This window comes from Miniopterus schreibersii (assembly GCF_964146895.1).
Source record: "Miniopterus schreibersii genome assembly, chromosome: 2".
NCBI classification, from domain to species: Eukaryota; Metazoa; Chordata; class Mammalia; order Chiroptera; family Miniopteridae; genus Miniopterus; species Miniopterus schreibersii.
In genome coordinates this window covers 107,355,084-107,377,807 of record NC_138102.1, presented here as the reverse complement: position 1 = coordinate 107,377,807, position 22,724 = coordinate 107,355,084, and the positions used below count along the sequence as shown (strand labels likewise).

Below are 22,724 nucleotides of genomic sequence, written 5' to 3'. Positions count from 1 at the left end.
CCTTGCCTGCCAGCTTTCTGCAGAAGAGGCCCAAGCTGGGCCCAGACAGACTCTGTGCCGATTCTCCTGCCCTTTTACATTTCCTATGCACCTTACAGGAAATCAAAGCAGTTAGTCATTCCTGCCAACTCAGCATTCCCAAGCCTCCCTCCCTCCCTCTCATCTCTGCTAGTTTAATCAGGCCAATGTAAACAAGAAACTGGTTGGACTCTAAGTGCCCTATGTTTAGACCGTGGGACACACTGGACATCTGAAGACTGTGGGGCCCGGATCAGGCAGAGAAAATAGGATTTAGTATGAGCCTGAGTGGGCTGGTATTTCCCCAAACCCAGATTTCTGGTCCCTAGTGTCTCAGCCCTGGCATGTTGAACTTCTGTTTTAGATCTTTTTGTCATTCTAGAGCACTATATTGTTAGATCTGTGAGCCAAGGAAGTGGAATGTGGCTGGTATCATTAGGCCAACCAGACCAGTGTCTTTGAGCTGGAAAAATACTTGGAGATTAATCCAATGCAGCCTTTTCTTTTATAGATGAGAAATTCTGAGATCCAGAGAGAGGAAGTGACTTGTCCAAAGGCACCTACGGCTTGTCAGAGGGCACAACCAGAACTAAAATCTAGGCCTTTGCCACTGCATGATGCTTCTCTCTCACCACATGGCCCATGGTCAAAATCTACTTCTGAAAAATAGGTGTTCCTTTCCTTTTCAGTCCTTCCAGCCTTGGTCTCAAAGCAGGACAGTTAGTGCTTCAGCTGAAAGGGGTCAGGCCTACTTTCCTCTCCTTCTGTGGACTGCTAGCTAATTCTCATTCTGGGATCCTTGTCGTTGGTGACAATTGCAGCACAGAGCAAAAAATAGCAGTTCGATTTCCCCCCCCCCACACATCCAAGTTGAGCTTGAAGTGCTGGCAGTTTAAACGAACTACACAAATAAATCTTGTTTTGACTCATAGTCCAAGGGGTGGATAAATATGGAAACCCCCAAGATATAATTTTGCAGTCATTTTTTTCTTAGCAGAACTGCATGCTTTAATGTGCTGAGAAATTTTTTTTCTGGCTCCAGAGAAATAGCAGCACTACCCCAGCTAAGTGCTTTTCTTGCCTCCCAGCAAATAGATGTTAACACACACACACACACACACACACTCACACACTACAACCAACCAAACCCAACAGCTGCACACGCAGTGCTGAATGTCAATCCTCTGCTTCAGATTGACAGCCTTTGTTATTTAAAGTCAGAGATGTGTAATCTTTCGAATTGCAACTAGTCTCTTCCAACAAGCTCAAGTTCACAAAAAGGCAACTGAAGTGATCAAAGGTGTAGAGAGACTTCTGTATCTAAGTCAGAGGATGGAAACCAGCTCTAGAGGCCTATTTCACAGCTCAGAGAAGAGAGGAGTAAAGAGAAGTGATTGGGGCAAGCCCCACTGAGGGACAGCAGAGCCAGGGCAAAGCCAGGTCTCCCGCAGAGAGAGTGTGTGCCCAGCTAAGGAGCTTCAGTTGCTTCTGTCTGACCTGGCATGCCTGTGGGATTTTACCAACATCTATAGAAATGTCAATGGAGGCTGGGGGACCTTAGACGTGTTCTCCAGAGGAGGTGCACTTTGGACTTTTAAAGGAAATGTTGCTTCATCTGGTGGATAATTATAAGCATCTTTGTGCCAAGCAGTATGTAGGCTGAAAGCCTAGTTATGTGTGCAGAAAGGGTGAAGTTTAGGCTCAGGTTAAAGTGAGAGAGCATGAGGAGACACCCGCCCAGCCCCAACCCCTCCCCATGCCCTGTGTCAGAGACTAATTCGAGGCTGGAGTGACATCCACTAACTGCCCATGATAGCACACCCTCCAACCTTATGTGTGGTCTCACTTATTTTTGCCATGTCTTTGGAGAGAAACCTAATTCTCCTTTATCATTGGCAGGCCAAGGCCCGTGGGAGGGAGTGAGTTGTCCAGAGTGTCAGTGTAAGAGGGACAATGCAAAGAGCACAAACCACAGCTCCAGCTGGGCGCTTGGATACTTTCTGCTCCTTCTAAGCTCTTCTATTTTTATATCCAGGAATTTCTTTTCAAAAGAAGACTGCCCCCTCTTTCTCCAAGAGGCACACTGTTGTGCATGGCGCACAGGACTCAAATGTCGGACTCATGACTGTCCCCTACCTCATCCTATTCGGTCCTTCAGTACCAGCGTCCCCTTTGGAAGGGAGGAAATTGAGGCGACCACCGGTACCAGAATCGGGTTAGACTTCTGCCCTGAGATTTCAAATCTGATGCTCATATTTTCAGAGTTTTCATGTCAAGCAATCTCACAAGCCTTAGTCATTCCTCACACATAAGTCTACAAATATTTCTCCTGTGCTCCAAACAGCAAGCCTTTTGGCCCATTTCCCTCCTTCCTCCTCTTTTCTTCCTTTTCTGTAAAAAATTCTTTACCCAACTTTCTGTGGCACAGCACAGTCAGAGAATGAGGGTAGTCCCATTAATTGACACTCTGGTAATAGGGAGCCACAGCATTCTCTATATACCATAAGTGGGATTTTCACTTGCAGATTTTTAGAATATGGTGCAATCCACCTAACACATCAACTACAGTGCACATAATTGAATCTGTTTTGAAGGATCAGGAGACAGTGTAAGATCTTGTAGTGCCTTTGAGTATCATTACCAACACCATTTACCATCTTACCATGAATATGTGGAAACACTGCTTTTAGAGAGTTCTAGTTACTAAAACACTAAATAGCAGAGAGTTTGTTGGAAATCAGAATTTAGAGGGAAACATGAGAGAATTGTGGACCCATAATATACTAAAGGGTCCTCGTAATTCAGTGACTTTGGTGCTGATTGTTCTTTTGGATTCTCTGAGCCTTGACATTCTCATTTAATAATTTTTTTTCATGACTGAACTGCAATAAAAATGAATGTGTAGTTTAAAGAACCATTGAAGCTTAGTTTAAAATGTAATTTCTTTAAACTCAAACTAAGTGCACCTATCAGATGGACTTGGACATGAATTGAAACGGTAACATAAAGTAGCTGAGCTATTGGCAAAGCTATAACTCTGTGCTACCTTCTTATCCCACAGCCCTCTTTATTTAGTAAAACATTTAGCTTCAATGAATAACTCTTCATTGCCAAATTATGATCAAAAGCCTTTAATTAAATATCTCACAAAGTAAAAATAACAACCTGCTTAAATGTGAACATTACCCTATGTCCTCACTTTATAGCTGTGAGGCCGGGGCCCTTTGCCCTCCGTAGGGGGACGAACAGTACACCCCTTTCGCAAGGGAAGGCGTCATGGTGTAGGGACTGCGGGGTGCACAGGCCCCTGCTGCTCTGCCACAGCCACTGAAGGGCTAAATAGGGTTGACCCCTTGAATGACTCTGGCCCAAGAAGTGCAGTTGCTACGGCCACACAGTTCTTACCTGTGCAGGACTTCTTTTGGAGCCAGAGCACCCAGTGCCAAGGCTCTGCAGCGTCCCATGCGGTGACACCCAGTGAGGCACACAGGCATTTTCCAGGCACTATGAACCCAATGCCATGAGTCAGATTTTTACCCAACCCTCGGGGAGCTTAACATGCCCAATATGAGGCCCCTGGAGATGCCACTTCTAATCACAGCAGCCCCTAGAACAGCTCCAAACCACACTGCATTAATTCCTTTGGTTCATTCTGGTTCATTTATACTAAGCTTGGTCATGTCTTCAGGGATGCTGCAAGGCCTGGAAAAAGGACATGTGGTTCAACTGTGCCTTCATCCTGATACCCACTCCCAGCACACCTGGGGGGCCTGCATGTTCTGTCCTAGCATCCAAGGAGACTGGTGAGGGAGGGGCCACTTCACTGACAGGCACCCAGAGGCAGGCCTCAGGCACCTGGCAGAAGCCTTGTAAACTGAGGCTGGCACAGAAGGTGGCTCTCTCTCAGCTTTCTGGATGACTCTGTTGTCACCTGGCCTATTGTGCCAGTAGGTGATTCTCAAGCCAGGTATATCTTTCCATCCTGCATTTCAAGCCTGCCCTCTGGATTCTCCTTATGGATGCCTCTCTGAGTGGGGGATTGTCTGTTCCACAGGACGCTGTGGGAGACTGCATTCCCGTACTTCTGCTGGGCAATAAAATTGACAACGAGAAAGAGCGGGAAGTTCCCCGGGCCCTCGGAGAACAGCTTGCCAAGGTAAAGGGGAGGCATTTCTATCTCAATGGGCAGGGTAGGACATCCCTCCCAGAGCCTTGGGGGGTGCCTTCTCTGAAAGCCCCTGGGAAGGAAGCAGGTGGGCAAAGTGGGTGTCCTGGCATCATGGGAGTGGTCCAGCTCCTGAGCATGTGGAACTTTCCATAGGAAGCCACAGATTGTCAGCTGGAGTTGGCTAGGCATGACTAGGGAATGGGGAGTTTTCCCAAATCTTTCCCTTAGAACTCAGAATTACAAATTCTGAGACAGTGAGAAGTTACTTCTTTAGTCCCTATCTGGTGCTTAAATCCCGTCGTCTGTGTTTCCACTTGATCGCCTCCAGGGATGAAGCACTCGCTCACTGCAAGGCTGTTCTTCTTTGGACAGTTCTGTCAGAGAGTTCATCCTTTCTATCAGATTGAGCCTCGAAGCTGTGAACTCAAGATAAACACAGGGCATGCACTGGACGGCCTACTAATAAAGCAGGTGGCAGCCCTCTTGCCCAGACCCAGAACTAGTAAAGCTTGATGGAAATCAGGCAGCAAACATGCAGTGCTGTCCCCTGGGCTGCTCCACTCCTCAGTGTGGTGTTCAGGGAACTGTGTGTCGGGAAATGTAGGGGTGCTGTCCGGCCCCAGGATTCATAAGTTTAGTGTGCTCAATCTAAACAGAGGCTCTTGCCCTCAGCGGCTGGGAAAACAGTACAGATGGTAAGATACAAGGAAAAGGGAGGAAGAGGGGCCTGGCAGGTGTTCTTGTGGAGAGTCACCAAGCAGCTGCACACCCACAGTCCCTCATCCTCAGTTCCCAAATCCAAAGAGCTCTGAAAACAAAAAGGGGCTTTGCATTTCATCAGGCAGAGAAATCTGACCAGAACAGACATGTGGCTATCGATGGTCTTTGTGTGCCACTCTTGGAATGAATATTCAAGTGTTTCACTGAGGAAATATTAATATGTTTGATGATAGGAGGCTGTCCCATACCCAAGGGTATTATATAATACAGGGTATACACGCATTATCTTTCTGCAACTCTTATTTCTGGATTCCAAAATACATCCGAATCCAAGGATTTTGATTAAGAAACTGCAGACCTGTATTTCTATCATCCCATTTTCTTTTCTTTTTTCTTTTTTTTGGTCCTTGAAACAAAAACTGAGGCTCAGAGAGATTAAGTGATTTATTCAAATTATCACACAACTCCTCAGTGGTGGAGTCTGGACTTGAAGCTGGAAGACAATTGTGTCTTCTAATCCCCCTCCCCCTCCCATGGAGCTTCATTCTTCACAGCCTGAGCAGGAGTCGGGGTCTGCCTGAAATGCGGCAGAGGGGGTTATCACAGAGCTGGGCCTGTGGCATGTGCAGCAGGAAAGCTGAATGGGGAGCCAGCATTTGCAGAGCCTCTTGATCTGCAGCCACAAAAAAAGCGTTCTCACTCAACTGCCTGCATCCCCACAGGACACCAGCCTCCAGGGTTCAGTGCCATTAGCATTGTCATAAGGAAGCAGGACAGCTGTTCACGGGAGTGATAAATGGAATATGATGAGCGTTGGCCAAGGGCCCGCATGCAGCAAGCCTCTGCCGGGTGAAGTGATGGACAGCTGTCCTGGGGCACGGGCACTGATAGCCCAGGCAGCTGGAGCCTTAATTAACTGGTGTGAAGGAGAAGTCCTATTGGAGCGCCTCAGGGACTTCTGCCCAAGGCCCATTTCGTGCCAGTGTCTTGGGAAAAGCACTCTGCTGGGAGCCCTGCCATTAACTAAATACATGCCTGGAGCAGGCCGGCCACTTAACACCTCTAGCCTTGGCCTTCCTGCCTGTGAAGTGGGAAGAATCTTGCCCACCCTGGCCTCTGTGTGTGAAAGAAAATGGGCACATACACACGCTACCTGAGAGCAATCTGAGAAAGTGTGAACACTAAGGCAGCTTATGCTTTTGTTGTTTTACAACTTATAGCTCACTGGGAGACGGTTACAAAGCTTGCATTAGTTGAGGGGCCTGAGAAGACAGAAATCCCCCCCTTAGAGTGGGGTGGGGTGGGGAGGAATTAAAGGGACTGGGAGGAAGCAGGTGTGCCGGTAGATGCCAGTGATGTTCTCCAGTACCCCCTCCTCCCGCATTTACTCTCTCTGTCTATGATTCTAGGAGAACAACCTGATCTTCTATGAATGCAGCGCCTATTCTGGTCACAACACCAAAGAGTCCCTGCTCCATCTGGCCAGGTAGAGTCTCAGCTCTGGGTGATGTGACTGCTGCGCTGTCTGATGGGGACCACTACTTTCACTACCACCCCCCAACCGGCACCCCCACTGCCCACCCCCAACCTCAAAGCATTCACCACCACCACCACATTCCTCACCCCCACCTCTGGGTCTGTCTTCTGTCTGCCTGAGCGTCTGGGTAAAGGGGCTGGTGGCATGTGCCTTTGTGTGGGATCCCAGAGGTCAGGGACAGCCTTCTGAAATAAAAATACCAGAAAGAAAGCCCCCCTGCCTGTCACTGGGGCTGCAGTCTTCTCAAGTCATAAAAGCTGCCTTTTTCCCAGGAATTCTCTTTTCTGAATTGTTGACACTATTACAGATGTCCCCCCCTTTGCCCCCCCTTTACCCACCTCCACCCAGCCCTTGCCTCCCCTCCCTCTAGTTACCACCACACTGAAGTCTATGTCCTCTTTTTAAATGCAAATGATCCTGGGAAAGGTCATAGCATAGGTCTCAACACTAGCTTTTGTCTTAGCTGGGAGCAGTTGACAGCCAGCTGGGAGCAAAGATGGGTTAGGGGAGAGGGGGGAGGGGGAGCCAAGGAGAAGAGGGGCTGTGATGGGAGACCAGAGGCACCCAAGGTGCTGGCATTCAAAGAGCTGGTCCATGGAAAGATGGTTCCATAAGCCTCTGACTACCCCAAAATTAAGAATCCACCACACACGGGGCCCTGTTTCCCATTCTTGAACATTCACTCCTTTATCTATCTAGGCATTTATTTTGTTCCATCCATGCACTCAGCTAACAAAGACTTAATAGTGCTCATTTGTGCTCAGCATTCATTCTGGGGCATCTAAAAATATTTTTATTTGAGTAATTAAGAACCCAGAACAACTTCTTCTGTGCATTGGCAAGGTTGTGGAGTTATGGAAGATCACAGGAAAAGTTCTAAGCTTTTCTCTGCACTGATTTTCAGAGCAAGTCACCCTGCCTCTCTGAGCTTTGCCCCTAATGTAGGAACACCAATCATGCCTCCCTTTCCCTCTCACAGGCTGTTGTGAGAATCAAAACAGACGCTGAAGGTGAAATCACTTTGACAGTATAAAGAGGGATGAGATACTTAAAGCTATTTTTAATCCTTCACCTCCTATATTTAACCTGGAGTTGTGGCCACATGGGACAGCCCTTCCATAGAGTTAATAGCTGAGAAATATTTTTTCTGAGCCTCTATGTGTTCTGGATACTGTGATAGGTTGCAGAGATGCAGAAACAAAAGATACAGTCTCTGCTCGCAGCAGCTCCTTCAGTGCTGAGGGAGTGCTGAGGTTTTAACAGAAGGGTCAGAGTGCTATCATGGCACTTACACCACCTAAAGGATCAAGGGAGGCTTCCTGGAGGACGTGTGAAGGATCCATATTGACTAAACTCTGGCTTTACAAACTATAGTCATATACCTGTATTCCCCAGAGGGAGACTTGGCATACTCTCTCTGATGCTCTGGTGAGGCTGAGCTCCCTTGGTGTTACCCAGACGGCCTGTAACCTGAGGGCTTAGCAGCTCTCCACTACCGACACTGTACTTTCCCCTCTCCTAGGATCCTCAAGGAGCAAGAAGACACAGTGAGGGAGGACACCATTCAGGTTGACCGCCCTGCCAAGAAGAAATCCTGCTGCAGCTGATAGGCTCCTCCCAGGACTGTTCCACCCAGGCGTGGGGTCACAGGGTCTACCTTGAGACCTGCACGTGGCTCCTGCACAGATGCCCCTACCAAGGCCAGCCCAGACCTTTGTCCTTGACAGTGACTCTCCTCAACCAAAAGGAAGGGGAGCACCTCCAGGCAGGAAAGCTGCTCTTGAAGCATCCCGGAGCTTTCTTCTCCCTTCTTTCTCTAGATTCCAGATGCCCATTCCTTTCCCTCCCTCCCTCCACCTCCAACTTGGCTTCCTGGGGGAAAGAAACAGATGGGCTTTTCCAGAAAAGCCACCACGTGCCTTTTCCACCTCCCTTCTCCCCCTCCCCATCCCTTGCCTTTAGGAGCCGCGGCACTGCGGTTGCCATGGTAACTGTGCAGGGCCGACTTGCTGCTTCCTGCAGGCCACAGATACAGCGCTTGGGCAGTGAATGCCAGGGTAGTAGGTCTGACTTTGGCTCCCATCCGCTGGACACCAATGGGACACTCAGCATATGCTTCACGGACCTCGAGATGACTGTGTGGTGTTGAGGGGAGCAAACCAAGGCACCCCATCCTATTTCCCACCTCTTCCCCCACCCCAGGAACCCTGGTTCTTCCCAGGCTTTAGGGCCCAGCCTCTCTCAGCAGCCATGGGGCCCATGGCATTTGCCCCCACAGGTGCTCAGGAACGTGCCTTACAAAGAACCCACAGCCTCTTCTTCTCACCCTCGCACAGCCAGGACTCCTAGCTGGACTGGGGTGACAAATGTGTACCTGGGGTTAGGGAGTGGCTTCCTGTTTAACTCTCAGAGATGAAAAGAAAACTAGGGGAAAAAAGCCCATCTGCTGCTAAACAGAGCGACCATTTCTGGAGGGTATAAATAAACTAGCTATGTAAAGCCATTTTCTAAATGTTTCTCAAAATAGCTCCCTGAAAAATCATATGTGGTGATTAAGAGGGTAGATTGACAAGCAGGCAGTGAGGCCCAACACCAGGTCCATTATTACTGACTTGATTTTATTTGATTTGATTTTTTCAAAAGACTGTATTAAAAAAAGAAAAAAAGTGTGGCTGTGATGGTGACATTTTGCTGGTGTCTGTGAACCGAGTGTCGCTGCCCACACCGTGATTGCAGCGGCACAGGGCACTGGGATGCGAAATGGTCTGGGCTTGCGGCGGGTCCTTCAGCTGGGTGCTGGTGAGTGCCAGCCCCTGGCGCTGCTCCAGCGTCACGGGCTGGCTGGCGGTGGGGCTGGCAAGGGCGCTCTTAGCCTGGGTGGGAAGTTGGAGGAAAAGACCATAAAGATCACTGCCAATTACTACTCTTGGGCTGTGGACCCAGGCCCCACAGCGGAGTAGGCCGTGAGGGGAGAGGGGCAGAAAGTGTCCACGTGCCTCCAGAAGATCACTCAAGACAACTGTACACAGTCAACCAGGCTGGGGAGAGGCCAGGGTTCCCAAGGCCATTCCCTGCAACCTCCTCCCCAGGCCCCCAAAAGGGTCAACAGGTAAGTGCCCAACTCCTTTCTGCAGACTCCTTTCTTCTCTGTCATCCACCTTTGTAGGCACCAGGGAGCCCATGAAGGGTGCAGAACAGAAACCAGCATTGAGCACCGGGAGGTGCCCCATGATCTCGGGCAAGCCAGCTCCCTCCCTGGGCCCCCGTCTCATCAGTAAAATGAAGAGTGGCCTATTGGACGCTTCAGGCTCTTTCCTCTCAGAATGCTTATGATGACAATCATTTTTCAACTTAAGCTGCCCTGGACCCAAGTCAAAGTCTGAGGGGAACTCACAGGAGACTCCTTTTCCTAGGAGAGGGCAGTGGTGATGGTTTCATTAGTGGGGTGCCTGGGGGATGGGTCGCCAGCAGTGGGCCTCTCGTATCTGTGCGTGTTGCTGGTGAATTTGTGTGGTGTGTGTATGGAGTGTGGGTAGAAGGTAGGGAGGGATAGCCAAGGAGAAAGGAGAGCAGCTGTCTTACTTCTGACGGAAAACAGGGATGGCAGTTGGGATTTATGGGGCAAACAGGTTCTCCCTGGGGTTCCCTGAGCCCACAGATGCATTTGTCCCCAAACACCTAATCTCTGGCTCAGGGCCGCATTTTTGCATTTAGGGAAAGTGAATTCTGGATTTAGAGCAGGGTGGGGTGACCTTAGTGCCTGGCCTTCCAGCATGTGGGGGTAAACTCCCACGAATCCTCAAAGGTCCCAAGAGAGAGCAAGGCAGGAAGGCTCTTCACGCCTCTGCTGCTCCTTTTTCCATGCCACTTGAAGAAGTATGGAACATGGGGACATCAGAGAGACTCTGAGAAGTTCTATGTCTCCAGGTCTCAGCCTCTCCTTCTTTCCCATTTCTTTTAAGCATCATGGTGATCAAAGTCACCCAGGGACTGTCAGCCTGTCCACGAGTCAGCAGTGCTATGAAAAACCTCTGTCTCCATCCTATTTACATTGTGTTAGGCTCTTGAGCAAGTCACTCACCAGGTTTTATATTTATCTGTAGATTGGAAGTTTCAACATCAACCTCACAGGGACATTTTAAGCATTAAATAAAGCAATATATATGAAGTACTTAGTACAGTGCCCAGCCCATAATAAGTGCTAACAAATAGGGGCTATTATTGTTGTCAATGTGGAGTTGTTGCCCAGACCTTTTGCCTTGCTTCAGTTTCATATTGGAACCAACTAACACCAAGTGTCTACCTGAAACTAAGCAAACCTACCTCTTTTGAGTGCCCAACTACCCAGCCCATTTGCCTGGCTGATGAGCTTGTATCTCGCTTTGCCTCATGACCTTACTCTCCCTTTGGTTTTCCAGTCAGTGTCTATAGCTTACCAGTGCCTATGGTCTGCTTTCAGCCCACAGTCCACTCTCCCTTCCTGCCTGTGGTTCTCCAGGACTCAGACAGCAGCTCAGACCTGGTGCCAGCTTCTGGGTGTTTACCTGGGAATGACCCGTGCTCATTGCCACCCTTGGATCCTCACTCTTTCCCGTATTCTTACTCCTTGAGCTTCTTTTGGGGTCTGCTGCTGACCTCAGCCCTGAGCTGCCAAACCATGAGCTCCAGCACTGGGCTAACACCCAAAATGCTTTGCTCCTTGTCTAGCATTCATTTTTCTTCACAGTCTCTTTGGGGTCTTTTCCATTTCTCTGTGATACCCTAGCTTTCTTCCACCTATCCTTATCCTGTTTTCCTTCTTTATTCTTAATACCTCCACCCAGTCTTGAACTCTCCTCCTTCCTGCTTTCCCTCTAGCCCACTCCAGGCCATACTTGTATGCTCTATTAAAAATGGCTCAGCCCTTTGTCTCTGTCATTAGAAGTCACTGCTCCAAAAGATCTTAAACCAATATCTGCTAAGGTGTTAATACAAATGGTGGCTTCATGGCTATATTTATATTTTAACAAAGAACTCTAAGGGAGACTAATACTTTAACCCAAAGGAATGAATTACCAGTGGCAGACTATTAAGCACCATATTGGGCCACAGGAGTCACCTATTTAAGACAGAGCGGCCTTCTCCTACACTGCTCTTAAAGACCTCAGTTTTCTTCATGTACTTTGGGGCTCTATTTCTAGGTTCACATATGTTTATAATTGTTTATGTCTTCTTGATGAATTAACCCTTTATCATTATAAAGTGTCCTTCTTTGTCTTTATAACAATTTTTGTCTAAAGTCTATTTTGTCTGACACTAGTATAGTCACAACAGCTGTCTGTCAGTTGCTGTTTGCATGGTTTATTTTTCCATCTTTTTACTTTCAACCTATTTGTGCCTTTTAATCTAAAATGATTCTCTTATAGACATCATATAGTTGGATCATGTTTTTAAATCTATTCTTCCAATCTCTTTTAGTTGGAAATTTTAATCTGTTTACATTTAATGTAATTAGTAAATTAAGATTTATGCCTGCCATTTTGCTATTTCTTTTCTATACTTCAGTTTCTTTTTTGTTCCTCTGTTCCTCCATTACTGCCTTCTTTTGTGTTAAATAATTATTTTCTAGTGTATTATTTTAATTCCCCCTTTTTAAAATTTACTATATTTTTAAAACTTTTTTTCTTGGTGGTTGCCCTGGGTTGCTATTACTACCTCATTTATAACAGCCCAGTTTGGATTAATACCAACTTAATTTCAATTCAAATCTTTGCTTTTGAATAGTTTCATTCCCTTACGTTGTTATTGTTACAAATTACATATTTATACATTTTGTTCCCATCAACTTAGATTTATAGTTACTTTATGCAGTTAACTTCTAAATCAGACAGAAAAGAGGAGTTAAAGCAAAAAATACATTTATACCATTTTCTATATTTAATTATGCAATTGCCTTTACCAGTGACCATTATTTCTTTATGTTGATTCAAGTTATTATCTAGTGTTCTTTTATTTCAGTAGTATTTCTCATAGAGCAGGTCTGCTGGAGAAAAACTTTCTCATTTTGTTTATCTGGAAATGACTGAAGGATAACTGCCAGATATAGAACTTTTGGTTTACAGCTCCCCCTACCATCACCACCCACTTCCCTCAGAAGTTAGTATTTTGAATATACCATTCCATTGTTTTGGGCCTCCATGGTTTCTGATGAGAAATCAGCTGTTAATCTTATCAAGGTTCCTTTGTATTTGAGGAATTGCTTCTTGCTGCTTTGATGTGTCTAGTTATGGATCTCTTTGAGTTTATCATATTTGGAGTTGATTGAGCTTCTTGAATGTATAGATTAATGGATTTATTCAAATTTGGGGAGTGTTTGGCATTAATATTCTTTCTGCCTCTTTCTTCCTATCTTTTCTAAGACTCCTATTGTGCATATGTTGGCATGTTTTATGGTGTTTCACAGGTTTCTGAGGCTCTGTCCTTTTTTCTTCATTCTTTACCCTTTGTGTTCCTGGGACCTGATTATCTCAATTGCCCCATCTCAAAGTTCATTGATTCTTTCTTCTGCCTGCTCAAATATGCTATTGAGATCCTCTAGTGAATTTTTCATTTTCATTATTGTACTTTTCAACTCCAGAATTTCTATTTGGTTCTTTTTTATAATTTATACCTCTTTGTTGATATTCTGTATTCAAAGAGACATTGTTCTCATACTTTTCTGTAGTCTTTTAGACATTATACCCTTTAGGTCTTTGAACATATTTAAAATAGCTGATTTAAAGTTTCAAAGACCTGATTCACAAATTAAACTCTGCATACCATCCCTGCTTTCTTCATTATACTCCACACCACATAGCCAGGACTCTGGGCTCATTCCTTAGCCCTACCACTAACCTTTTCCCCAAAATATTTCTTCTCTTCTGGATTGGAGGAAGGACATGAAACTCAGAAGTCCTTCAGATCTGAGAATTCTCTTCTCCACTTTGAGCTTCTGGATGCTGTGCTGGAGATGAGCAACCCAGTTCCTTGGAAGTAAAGAAGGCCAGAAATCCTCAGGAAGTTTCTCCTCCTGTCAAGAATACAGACATTCTACAAAGCTTCACTCAAAAGGCATAGGTGAAAAAAGACTGCAAATCAGAAGCTTTTTTTTTTTTTTTTAAAAAAAAGGCAGATTAATGACTTCAAAATAATGAAATCACAGTACACAAACTTACAAAATCCAAGACTTAAGTGCTCTGTTGCTGACTGGCCCTAGGAATACTGCCTTCTCTCCTCCTGTCACCTGAGGAATAGAAATTGGCTATACAAATTCTAATCAGGTTCAGTCCAAATTCATAGGATTTTACATTATTGGTTATTCCTTCTCTTCTTATGCTGGGGTTGGGGGGGGGGCAGTACTGATGATGGTTGACAGGATATAAGAACTTTCTAAACCTCTCCCACTTCCTAAATTTATTAATGTTTCCATTATTAGACATGTTAATTATCAACAGTAGAAGTAACAAAGAACATCATAACTCCAACCTTTCACACAGTTCACAGGAGCCAAGTTAAGTGAACTGTCCTACTTAGGAAAAAAACCTTGCTAGAAATGATGGGGGTTGGGAAACCATATGGCACTTGGGAGAGGACCTGAAATCAATGTGGAAACAGGAGCATTGGTGAGGTGTGTCATTTGTCACCCTGGGGCAAGACTGAGTCAGGTCCAAGAGCTGACCCTCTCTCAGGGCTGGGATTTTATCAGGGCTTTGGCTCTTATTCAGAAGTGGTACTCACAGGCCCTGTCATAGAACCAGGAGTTTCCTCTTCCGACAAATGAGGACTCACAGGAATAGTGAGGCCTGTGCTATCATAATGAGTTATGGCTTGATCCACCTGACCTATAAAAATAAATACTACACATAAAAACACCACACTGCTAAGCAAAAATGCCCAAAGAACATGGACAGAGAGAATACAGTTTTTTTAAAACTTTAAAACAGAAATTGAAATGTGGACTTCAAGGGGACTTAAAATGTTTGAGTAATGTGACTATGGAACTGGAATGCTTCAAGCATGTGTAGCACTAGGTCAAGGGCAGAGTGTCAGGGGCATTCAATATCTGGTTCATGGGCTCCCCAGGGCATTCTGTAATGATAATGTGTGGTGATTATTTATACACACTGCCCCCAGGGCTCTAATGAGCAAAATGCACTTCTGAGGCAGGACCATTCATCTCTGTCACCTCATGTTTAGGGCAATGTCTGGCAAACAATGTTTGCCTAAAGGAGCACCCAGGAGCAGAGCATCACGTCTCAAGAACAAGGCCCACCACTTGGTGAGTTCACTCCCCTAGAGCCTCAGGTCCCAAAGTTTGGACAACTGGGCCCCTATGTGCTGGTAGACTCATGGGGTATGCCTCGCTGGTTCAAATGAGGTGCTGCTTCAGGCTTTTCAAACAAAGTGCTGAGGAGCATTCTAGCTGCTGCAATTTAATTGCCTTTCAGACAATGTGATGCCCACCAGAGCATTCCATCTCATCACCCTGCAAACTCTCCAGCTGCCACTAGTAGCAATCCATTACCCACAGGCAGCTCAACAACTCTATTTGACTTGAGCTCCATGCTTCTGCACATTAAAAAGATACTTGCTTGCCCTGTTCTCCTTCATCCTGGTGTGGAACCAGATATCTTTATCCAGGCTGTGTACCTCACAAGTTGTATTACCTTGGGCAAAACCTGGAGCTGCATGATACTGTGAGCCCCAGCTTCCAAGTCTGAACAATAGTGCCCTCTGCTCCAGTGCCCTCACAGGGTAGTGTGAAGGTCGAATGAGAACTCTGAGGAAAGGGCTTAGTCAACTGAAAGTCTACAGACAAATGTTAGTTATTAAATTTGTGCAAGAGACCAAGACAAAACAAAATAGGAAAGAGAAAGAAAATCCCACACTTCTTGGTAACTGGGAGAAGATGAGGCCTCAGGTAAGAGCATCTCCCATTTCCCTGGGCCAATAGAATAGGAAAACTTGCATTCCTTCAACCTAGAGTCTTTTGACTAAGAATACCTTGTACCTTCTCTCTCTGTTCTTATATTGGACGGGGCCAGCATTGCAGACTACAACGTTCTCACCAGCAGGGCTCTGGTCTCATTCATTTTTGTACTTACTGGGCCCTAGTAGGTAGGCAATAAACATGAGGTGCTGGATGGGTGGATTTGCTGCCCATCAGGACTTTATAGCACATTTCTAATTGAACCTTTACATACGTTTATAAAACACTCACTTCAGGATGGTGAAAAAGTTCTGAAGTTGGAAGGTATTGATGGTTGTAGACAATATTGTGAATGTACTCAATGCCACTGAGTTATACATTTAAAAATGGTTAAAATTATAAATTTTGTTATGTATATTTTACCTGAGTACATTTTTTAAAAAACTACCTTCACAAACATTTATATTCAATGAATAAATGGATGGATTCTCTTCAGTGCCCAACATCTGGGCTCTGAGATGCTCAATGTTTGTCTCAGGTTATGTCAGAGATGAGGGAGCAGGAAAGGAAGACGAGATTACTTATGGCCCTTGGATCCTCAGAATACTTGAGGAAACACCTAGAAACCTACAGTGTACATTAACATGCCACAAAAATGCCATGACAACAATCCCCAGGCTCCCCTTCTTTGAAGGGCCTCAAGCCAACCCCTCCCAACCCCCACCCAACCAGGGAGGGGCTCTCAGAGTGCTCCTGGCACCTCTGCCACTGCCCAGCACACACTGCTCTTTAAGAGTTGGGCTCTCCCTGTAGGTAAGCTCCTGGGATAGGACCTTCATATCCCGCATGCCAACAGGAACACCTAGCCTGGCTCCAGAGTAGGGGTTCAGTGAGAGTGTGTTGAACGACAACAAACAATGAACGTCAAATGTCTTTTGTTGTTCCTGGAATTTTGTTGCATTTACTACAGCAAGAAATACATTCATTAGTACCCAGAAATATTTTGGTTTTGCAAGATTTATGTTGTAATAATTAATGGTAAGGAGACTGGGAACCAGCATAGAAGGATTGGAGTGGGAGATGGACCTGCATATTGTGTTCAAGGAGGGCTGACTTTGGTGTTATAATTGTTCTGAGTGACCCAAGAGGGCCAGAAATGCAGAGCATGGACTGTGATTTATCCCAAAGAAGTTTATCCCAGTAAGCGTGGCCCAGCAATGGAACAGGCTGCCTCTTTCGGTAGTGAGCTCTCTAACATTAGAGGTGTTCAAGCAGATGTTGAACACTCTGCTTTTGGGAATGCCAGTGAGAAGCTAGATATGGTGAATTACAAAAGCCTCACATCTACCGCACCAACCCCAAGAACCTGTTCGAACTGAGACAGAGGTGAAAGAATGTAGTATAAGGCGTAACAAGGAGTCAGGATGGGCTAAGCTGGGAAGCCTCCTTGGACGAGCAGAATGTTGGGCTAGTTCATTTCTTTAGTTCATTTTCCCACAAATCCTCCACTTTCTCTCCTTCTCTATCTCTTCCCCTACTTTCCCTCTGTTTCTTCCTTTTCTTTTTCTTCCTGTCTTTCCACCATCCTCTCCATCCCCTAATCCCCAGCCTGTGTTCCCACATCAGGGATTGGAAAGCACCTGGCCTAAAAGTCTACCAGAGAGGTTTCAGCTTGGGGAGTGGTGCTGAACCCTCACCAATGTCCCGCCAGCTCCTCTACCAGGGCAAGGGAAATTACCAGCTTCACACTGTGGGCCTATTTAAATCAGCCTCTCATGTCTGAGGATTTAAAACTATGGCAGAAGTCAGCATCCTAAATGCAAGAAACACAAGCAGATGAGGCTGCATTTTCCTTCCTCTGTGCTGGTCCTTCTCTCTTTACTTTTCTTCCCCCTTCTCTCTCCGGCTCCCTCCCAGAGGGCCATGAGGGGCATCTTCCCCCTCTCCCCATCTCTCTTCTTCTCTCAGTCGCATGAAGTCTGCAGCCTGAGCAATGACTGGGAGGCCCTGGAATCTATCTAAGTTCCCTCTTAATTTGGTAGGAGACAAGTAAGACCCCCTGTGAGTGCTGGGCTCCCTTACTCCCAAGCTCACTGCTGCCTGACCATTGGTCTTTTGCATTGACTATTGTGTGCAAATGCAGTGCCAGACTGAATCGAGAGCCCAGCGCACCAAGCTCCCTCCACTCACAGATGAGGAGACTGTGGCTCAGGCAGGAGGAAGGACTTGCCAGGGTCTCGGGTCAGTGAGCAGGCATGCTGGCTCCTGGCCATCCTGTATGTCCATAGCTGGCCTTCCCAATGCTATGTGTTCTGCTTTCTGGGAAGGCCTTTTCTACCCCAAAGTCCCACGACTCTCAGTAATCCACCTGTGAGAGTTTCACAGGCTCCCATCATTGCACAGGCTCCTGGTCTCGCCAGGGGTATTCACTGGGAGCCTGTTCTGGAGCCTTGGCCCGCGTTGGTTGCTCTAATCCAATTTTCTCCTGCTGTGATTTAAGTCACATTTCCTCTAGTCCCGGAGCATCATCTCTTTGAGACATGATAAGTGGGCCCCACAGCATGCCCCGCCTCTGTGGGCAAGAGGGTGGCCAGTTGCCAGGCTGCAGTGGTTGGAATCAGGAGAACTGCTTCACTCCAGCAGCAGCACGGCTCTGCTCCACACACCGCGGAGGGAGTGGTCCAGCCCGCACTCGCTCTCAACCTTCGCTGCCCATTGGACTCACTGGGGTTTTTCTTTATTTTAACTAGTTTCTTTTTATTTATTTCCTTTTTGATTGTTTTATTTAATTATTTTTTTAAATTCTTGCTCTCCCCTCCTGCCATAAACTCTGATTTAATTATAACTTAGAAGAGGTTTTAAAAATTGCTTAACATTACCATTATTAGCAACAACAATCATGGAATGCAATAATAGAAAGTGAAAAATCTTCTGCTTATGTGTGAACATTTTCTTGATCTTGGATCTGCTCTTGTGTGCTTCATGTCTTTGCCCATGCTCTTCCATCTGTCTGGACTCTTTAAGAGAATTTTAATGACTTGTCCATGGCCTTGCAACAGGCCATTAGTAAAGCAGATGGCCAATAGGGTTCTGAGACCTCCCTGGTCCTGCATACCCTCTCAGTTGCCAGGCTGTGGATAGTGGTCACCTTCTGATGCCCTACACTCAAGAGTGAAAGTTGGGGCTCAAGTGCTACACTGAATCATTATATGTCTGTGGGTACACAACACACACACACACACTGATGAAACCACACAGTTTACCCATTTTAATTGTATCCCTGACTCCCTCCCCCATTGTCCTACCATTCATAGCCTGAGATACTTTCCATGAAAGTTTGAATATGTGCCATTACACAATACCCTTGGGACATTAAAAAAACAAGAAAAAAATGAAGGTGCTCAAAGCCAGTGAAGGAGCTCTCCTAGCAAATGGGCAGGAAAGGAGAGGCTGTGCAGAATACTTCGGGGAGGGAGACATTAGTGGGATTAAGTTGCCCTTGGGCTTGGAGAGGAAGGATTGGTGAAGGCAGTCATGTTTTTATTTATTTATTTATTTATTTTACCCTCACCCTAGGATATTTTTTCCATTGCTTTTCAGAGAGAGTGGAAGGAAGAGAGAGAAAAAGAGAGAAACATTGATGTGAGAGAGACACATGGATTGGCTGCCTGCCACACACATGGATCAAGCCTGCAACTGAGATACATGCCCCTGACTGGAATTGAACACCCCCTGTGAATCATTTTCTCTCTGTGGAAACTGAGGCTCGGTGAGCATGAGGACCTCCTCCAGAAAACAGCTAGGGAGCCAGGACTTCACTGGCCCAGGACCCTTAAGTCCAGGGCTGGAGCCACTATGCTTAATATGCAGTCAAGTAGCTTGCCCACAGCTCCCATCTGCTGGTCATCTCTCCCCAGGCCCCCTGAGCCTGGACACCTGCCCAGCTCTACTCCCCTGCTCTCCCCTCACCTTCCTCAGAAGCCCACATCTCCAAGGCCCACTCATGAGGAATACTTGGGAGTGACACATGAAAGGGAATCTAATCAGAGATAACCAATAAGCAATATTAGCAGAGCCAAATTAACTCCCCGCCTGGACAAGAGTCACCCGGCCCTGGCCAGCCAGCAGCCAGCATCCTTAATTCTATTTCCTGACAGTTATTAAAATTATTTTCCAAGAGATAGTCCCATTTCAGTGGAGTCACAGACTAATAAAGTACAGTCAAGCACTGGAGGAGCCTAGGGTCCTGGCCTGCCCCCCGTTTCCTCTAGCTCCTCATTGGCAAAGCCTCCAGAACTCTCTCTGCAGTCCAGGAAGGAACTTCATTTCCTCCTCCAGCCTTATTTCTCACACTGATCCCTGCCCCTCCAAAAGCCCAGGGCCATTCTACTCTCCTCCACTAAAAAGTTAGGATCTTCTTGGAAAGCTCTGAGTTCAGGTTCATAAAATAAGAGCTGTGGTACTGCAGAGTTAGGAAATCAGATTCTTCACACTGGGTGAGGGTCTGGAGACCACTGTAAGGTAGCACTTTCATTTCATAAATGAGAACACTGAGGCCTGGAAGGGGACAGTGCTCCTCAAGGCCACACAGTATGTTCCCAGAGTAAGAGCAGCAGGTGGGCCAGCAGCTGACAGGAGGGTCATGGCAGTGAGTCATCCATTATCTGTTCACTGAACACCTACAACGGGCCAGGGCTGTGCTAGACACTGAAATACAAACCCAAGTGAGATATGGAAAATTCCCTCTTGGACAACATCACAGTTTAGGGGAAGAGAGACACAAAAACAGATGCTGATACTATGGTGCTAAGTGTGGGCTCAGGGGCACAGGGAGCCAAGTGTGAGGCCAACATGTTCAAGCCCCAGAGATGCTCACAGCCTGGAATGTGTCAGAGCCGCGGCTGGTCATCATAGTCATAGCAGATAACACACAGAATGCTTACCTCATCCCAGGCATGGCTCCATTTGACCCTTACCACCTTCCTCTGAGGAAGATCATAGGATTACCACCAGTTTACAGGTAAAGGAAACTGAGGCAGAGAGAGGCTAACTGACAAGGTTACACAGCCAGGGGTGGGAGAATTGAGATTTGAACTCAGTCCTCCAGCTCCACAGTCCACGTTCCACCATGCCCCACACTCCTCTGCTCTTGAGTGACTGTGGGTCCTCAGTTTTGACACCATGGCAATCCTCCTGCCGCCATGACCAGGTGTGAGCTCTGCACCACACAGTGGGTGGCTTCAGTATGTCATGTTTAATGACCTCAGGTCACGCCAAGCCCTGGCCCTGATCTGACCTCTTATGGCCTCTAATCCAGGTATCTCCAAGACCACCTTTAGAACTGTTTCCAAGCGACAGAGCATTGCGCCTCTTGTCTTTGGCCCCATGAGGCAAGCTCTCCAACCCACAGTGGGCGGACATACTGGAATTGCTTGTCCCTCCCTTGCTGGCAGAGCTCAGTCACCTGCATGGTCTTACTCGGGGCCCTCAAGTTTCAGAACAGGAAGCTACCATTCATAAGCAGCCGCGGGCATCGCAGGCCACGAGGGTACGTCACCTGGCCAGCCCCTGCTTTCTCACCTAACACTCGCAGCAACCCTGTGAGAAAGGTATTATTATCATCCCTGCTAGACAGGGCAAGCAGCCACCCAGGGCCAGGGAGCTCCAGGAACTCACTGCAGGTCTCAGAGCCAAGCTTCAATCCCAGGTCTGATTATCCCCAAGGCTGGTTGGAGTTTCACGGCATCATCTGTGACCATGAAACCGAGCACTGAGCCTGTGAAGCCTGTGTCCTTGGCTTCAAGCATGATGTTCTATCCAGCTGAGCCAACCAACCGTGGCCAGAAAGCAATTGTCATAGTATCAGAAACCCATTAGAATCCATGGAGCCTCTGAAAGACACTTCAAGAAGAAGTCTCTGAGCTGAAAGTGATGCCAAGCATGCTCCCCTGGAAACAGCTGCCTGGGGCTGGAAGACAGCTGAACAGTCCCGAAATGCAGATCCAGCCTCTCACAGACCCTACCAACCACCTCCACCTCCCAGACAATTACATCTCTGAGCCGAGAGGAAGCCATCCTGTGGGAAGAACAGGATGACATGACACCAGAAAGGCTAATACAAGTGATCTCAGAGTTGCACAGGTTGCTCCCTGGCAGATTCCCAACCAGTGAATGAAGCAGTCCTGTAATGAAGCAGTCTGTCTTCAAGCCATTTTCCACAACAGCCACCCAAGGAAGCCTCCATCTCCACCCTCCACTGTGGCTCCTACAGGTCCTGTCGGTTTCACATGTATCTTTCTGTGGCTCATTTTCTCAGGCAGGCAGTGGGTTCACTCTACTGCCATTTTCCAGAAGAAACAACTGCCAAATTGAGCTCATTCGATTGTGAGCATGTGTGGCATGCTAATCTTGTCCTGTCACTTACCTCGCTAAAAGCCAGCAGTGTCTTCTCACTGCCCAAGGGAAAAGTCTCCTTGATATAATTCACGAGGCTCTTGACCATGGGCCCTGGTTGCATCTCTTGGGAAAAGCAGGATGTGTCGGATTCCAAAATAAAGTGAACTTTTTATTACTACTGCTCTTCTCCATGGGTTGCAAAAGAGCATTAGACCTAGACAGTCTCAAGGTCACCAGGAAGTCGCTGTGATTAGAAATGTAGGCCAACAGATCCAGAAACCAAGACTGTGCCCAGAGAGCCCCAGGTGGGGCTGTGGAATCTCAATAACTGAGGCTCTTTGAGTTCCAATTGAAGGTCAAATGCATGGACACCAGCCAGTTGTTGCCTGCCCAAGGGCTAAGACTGGGCTGTAAGAGCTCCACAAGCCACTGAAGGCTTTAAAGAGCTAGTGAACCAGAGCCATAAAATAGGCCACTTTTGCTCAGGGCTTTTTGCAAAAACTCTACATGTGTGTCACCTACAGTGCTGTCCCCCAATTTGAGCCAGTCAGTGGCCCTGGAGGCTGGCCAGCTGCTGACCAAGGCTGTGATGGCAGCACCTGCTGCTCACCAGCCTCAGGCACTGGCATCCAGTGTGCTTCCCAATGACAGAGCTGGAGTACAGGGCAGAAATATTAGTAAAATAATATTATAACTGGAATTTCCATTGTACTTTACAGTTTACAAACATGTTTTCCTTTTTTTTCGTTTTATTTGAATCACCTCCTTTTGAGTTTCATGGATGTGTAGCGACTTGCCCAAAGTCACAGAGTGAGCAGCAGTGATGGGGCTTGACTTGGTCCTTTGGCTTCAAACCTCATGTCATGAGTTTTTCAGTGACTGTCACTTGCCTTACAAGGTAGGGAGAGCAAGGGTCCTGGGTCTAGTGAGCCAGCATA

The 22,724-nt window shown here is 46.8% G+C and overlaps 1 protein-coding gene across 2 annotated transcripts in view; it reads left to right on the top strand.

Annotated features, from left to right (window-relative positions):
• The window catches only part of CRACR2A (calcium release activated channel regulator 2A), a 127,175-nt gene extending 118,081 nt beyond the window's left edge, over positions 1 to 9,094 (top strand). For both annotated transcript variants that reach the window (XM_081124308.1, XM_081124309.1), the window contains 3 exons: positions 4,073 to 4,174; positions 6,316 to 6,392; positions 7,966 to 9,094. In XM_081124308.1, the coding sequence (XP_080980434.1) occupies positions 4,073 to 4,174; positions 6,316 to 6,392; positions 7,966 to 8,050 (264 nt within the window). In that variant the 3' untranslated portion in view covers positions 8,051 to 9,094. The remainder of the gene's footprint in view (positions 1 to 4,072; positions 4,175 to 6,315; positions 6,393 to 7,965) is intronic.
• Positions 9,095 to 22,724: the final 13,630 nt, after the last annotated feature.